Source organism: Bombina bombina, chromosome 12 (assembly GCF_027579735.1).
Source record: "Bombina bombina isolate aBomBom1 chromosome 12, aBomBom1.pri, whole genome shotgun sequence".
NCBI lineage: Eukaryota > Metazoa > Chordata > Amphibia > Anura > Bombinatoridae > Bombina > Bombina bombina.
Window position 1 is genome coordinate 147362763 of NC_069510.1, and position 4723 is coordinate 147367485.

Below are 4723 nucleotides of genomic sequence, written 5' to 3' on the forward strand. Positions count from 1 at the left end.
CACTCAGATCTTGTATGCCCTCTCAGAGTTGACTCACCTGTACTCAGATCTACTTTTCTTCTGCCAGCATCCAGTTCCCTATGTTGCTGGTATCCTCAAATCGGACCTGACTATATACAAATTGGTTCCTCCTGGACCCTGTAGATCAGAAAGATCAGGTCAGAACTGGAAGTTACATATACTCTGGCATTTCACCCCAATTGTACCTATTAATCTATTCTATTTGACCAGACAGGAAGGTGCCACTCTGTGAGATGGTATCCTAGGCATTTGCCTGTGTTACCTAATGATAAATTAAAATCATCCCCTTGACCCATCGGCATCCACACTCTCAGAACAGATCTGTCTTTCATTAGCAAAACCAAATTATTCAATATACAGTACTAGATATTAAAGGGGCAGTGATGACGACAAAGGAAAGTTGGTGAAGGGTTGAGTATTATAAGGGATGATGAGTAAAGGATGGATAGAGGGTATAAGAGGAAAGTGGTAATGAACTATGTGTACTATTAATGGCAGGAGGTGATAGACAGATAATATAATGTGATGTAGGTTTAATATAAGGACAAAGGGTGATGTAGAGTCTATTATAAAGACAGGTTAGTGATATATGGGCATTAAAATGATTTGGGGCAATGGTGGCCATTATAATGTTATGTATGGTTAATAAAAGATCAGAGGAAAAATTGTAGAATATTATACTCTGATGTATGGGCAATAGAGAGGGTGACAAATGGGTCTTAAAAAGTTATAGAGGGGTAATATAAGGACAGAGGGTAATGGAGGTTCTTATACAGTTATATGTGGGTAATATAAAGGCAGATCCTGATAGAGGGATATTAGGTTATAGTTGGTTAATATAAGGACAAAGGGCAATTATAATGTAGGGTATTATGATGATGATGATATATATATATTAGTTAGAGGATATATATATATATATATATATATATATATATATATATATATATATATATATATATATTAGTTAGAGGAGGGTTATAATGTTAGTATGGATCATGTAAATATGGAGTCAATGGAAGGGTGTAATAATGATGCAACCAATGGTATGTTATTAATGGACGGTAATTATGCTATATATGAGTGATACTACAGTTTGATGGTGCAAAGTGCTAAGTGATTTATGGCAATTTAAGGACAGCAGGTTCTGGTGGGGTATTATAAGAGGGTTCTGCTGGGTATTATAAGGGGCACAATAATAAGGGAGATTGGTAATAAGGATGAGTTATGGTAAAGTAGCTTAGTTGGCTTTTTCGTGTAGTTAGAAACGAGGTAACTATTGTATCTAGGACTCCCATTGGTCCAGGGCGGACTACATTTCCCGTAATCCCCCACGTGGAGCACGCAGCTGTGATAGTGTGATGGCCACACGCTGAGGCCCCGCCCATGACTGGCAAGCTGCCTGTGCCCGGAGGATGGAGCAGCTGAGCGATTAGCACTGAGTAGGGAACCTGCGACCGGACCGCGGGGCATGGAGCTGGACCGGAGCGGAGCTGGGCAGGGGCCAGGTATGTGACAGCACGGGGTTCTGCAGACTGTGCGGGATAGGGCATCAGTGGGTGCAGGTGGTGTGTACTGGGCATCATATGTGAAGGGTAATAGGAGGTGCATGTAGGGGCAGGTAGTACCAGCGGGATGGGGATGTCTGGCATGTGGTGTCATGTAGGGCAGGGGCAGTGTCAGCACTGGTGTTATAGGACTTGCAGGGAGCTGGTGGGTGTAGACGGGTAAGCTAGTGTTGCTCTCAGTAAGGCCATGAGGTTTCAGTGGGTATCGTGTGGGGCAGGTAGAGGCAAGTTATTGTGAGAGACATGAATGGGTGGGTATTGGCATATAGTGCAGAAGTCATAGTACTGGTATCTAGAATGGCATACAGGTGTATCAAGAGGGGCATATAAAGTTAGAGAATTAATAGGGTGTATGGGTTTAGGGTGTCATGAAGAGATGTGCATAACACAAAGCTGGGCAATATGTGGGTTGAGGTACTTGAGAAGGGGCACACTGACCTGTGTATGTGGCTGCATCCCTAGGTATCTAGTAGTGTAGGTATATAGTGTCATGGGAGGGGTATAGTAAGCTAGTGGTGACAGGACAGTATATGCAGAGTGCATAGTGATGCTGTGAGCATTTAGTTATGTAAACAACATTGCTGTTTGTATAGTCACTTGCACACTGTTGTGTACTGCAGACACTAATGGGTGCACACTGTCACATTGCTGTTTGTATAGTCACTTGCACACTGTTGTGTACTGCAGACACTAATGGGTGCACACTGTCACACTGTCACATTGCTGTTTGTATAGTCACTTGCACACTGTTGTGTACTGCAGACACTGATGGGTGCACACTGTCACACTGTCACATTGCTGTTTGTATAGTCACTTGCACACTGTTGTGTACTGCAGACACTAATGGGTGCACACTGTCACATTGCTGTTTGTATAGTCACTTGCACACTGTTGTGTACTGCAGACACTAATGGGTGCACACTGTCACACTGCTGTTTGTATAGTCACTTGCACACTGTTGTGTACTGCAGACACTAATGGGTGCACACTGTCACATTGCTGTTTGTATAGTCACTTGCACACTGTTGTGTACTGCAGACACTAATGGGTGCACACTGTCACACTGCTGTTTGTATAGTCACTTGCACACTGTTGTGTACTGCAGACACTAATGGGTGCACACTGTCACATTGCTGTTTGTATAGTCACTTGCACACTGTTGTGTACTGCAGACACTAATGGGTGCACACTGTCACACTGCTGTTTGTATAGTCACTTGCACACTGTTGTGTACTGCAGACACTAATGGGTGCACACTGTCACATTGCTGTTTGTATAGTCACTTGCACACTGTTGTGTACTGCAGACACTAATGGGTGCACACTGTCACACTGCTGTTTGTATAGTCACTTGCACACTGTTGTGTACTGCAGACACTGATGGGTGCACACTGTCACACTGCTGTTTGTATAGTCACTTGCACACTGTTGTGTACTGCAGACACTGATGGGTGCACACTGTCACATTGCTGTTTGTATAGTCACTTGCACACTGTTGTGTACTGCAGACACTAATGGGTGCACACTGTCACACTGCTGTTTGTATAGTCACTTGCACACTGTTGTGTACTGCAGACACTGATGGGTGCACACTGTCACACTGCTGTTTGTATAGTCACTTGCACACTGTTGTGTACTGCAGACACTGATGGGTGCACACTGTCACATTGCTGTTTGTATAGTCACTTGCACACTGTTGTGTACTGCAGACACTAATGGGTGCACACTGTCACATTGCTGTTTGTATAGTCACTTGCACACTGTTGTGTACTGCAGACACTGATGGGTGCACACTGTCACATTGCTGTTTGTATAGTCACTTGCACACTGTTGTGTACTGCAGACACTGATGGGTGCACACTGTCACATTGCTGTTTGTATAGTCACTTGCACACTGTTGTGTACTGCAGACACTGATGGGTGCACACTGTCACATTGCTGTTTGTATAGTCACTTGCACACTGTTGTGTACTGCAGACACTGATGGGTGCACACTGTCACATTGCTGTTTGTATAGTCACTTGCACACTGTTGTGTACTGCAGACACTGATGGGTGCACACTGTCACATTGCTGTTTGTATAGTCACTTGCACACTGTTGTGTACTGCAGACACTGATGGGTGCACACTGTCACATTGCTGTTTGTATAGTCACTTGCACACTGTTGTGTACTGCAGACACTGATGGGTGCACACTGTCACATTGCTGTTTGTATAGTCACTTGCACACTGTTGTGTACTGCAGACACTGATGGGTGCACACTGTCACATTGCTGTTTGTATAGTCACTTGCACACTGTTGTGTACTGCAGACACTGATGGGTGCACACTGTCACATTGCTGTTTGTATAGTCACTTGCACACTGTTGTGTACTGCAGACACTGATGGGTGCACACTGTCACACTGCTGTTTGTATAGTCACTTGCACACTGTTGTGTACTGCAGACACTGATGGGTGCACACTGTCACACTGTCACATTGCTGTTTGTATAGTCACTTGCACACTGTTGTGTACTGCAGACACTGATGGGTGCACACTGTCACACTGTCACATTGCTGTTTGTATAGTCACTTGCACACTGTTGTGTACTGCAGACACTGATGGGTGCACACTGTCACATTGCTGTTTGTATAGTCACTTGCACACTGTTGTGTACTGCAGACACTAATGGGTGCACACTGTCACACTGTCACATTGCTGTTTGTATAGTCACTTGCACACTGTTGTGTACTGCAGACACTGATGGGTGCACACTGTCACACTGTCACATTGCTGTTTGTATAGTCACTTGCACACTGTTGTGTACTGCAGACACTGATGGGTGCACACTGTCACACTGTCACATTGCTGTTTGTATAGTCACTTGCACACTGTTGTGTACTGCAGACACTGATGGGTGCACACTGTCACACTGTCACATTGCTGTTTGTATAGTCACTTGCACACTGTTGTGTACTGCAGACACTGATGGGTGCACACTGTCACACTGTCACATTGCTGTTTGTATAGTCACCTGCACACTGTTGTGCACACTGTCACATTGCTGTTTGTATAGTCACTTGCACACTGTTGTGTACTGCAGACACTGATGGGTGCACACTGTCACATTGTCACACTGCTGTTTGTATAGTCA

At 44.4% G+C, this 4723-nt stretch overlaps 1 protein-coding gene across 1 annotated transcript in view; it reads left to right on the forward strand.

Moving 5' to 3' along the window:
- Positions 1–1436: 1436 nt before the first annotated feature.
- Positions 1437–4723, forward strand: part of NR6A1 (nuclear receptor subfamily 6 group A member 1) — a 611578-nt gene continuing 608291 nt past the window's right edge. Inside the window, exon 1 of the mRNA XM_053695705.1 lies at positions 1437–1529. Within this exon, the coding sequence (XP_053551680.1) occupies positions 1493–1529 (37 nt within the window). The 5' untranslated portion in view covers positions 1437–1492. The remainder of the gene's footprint in view (positions 1530–4723) is intronic.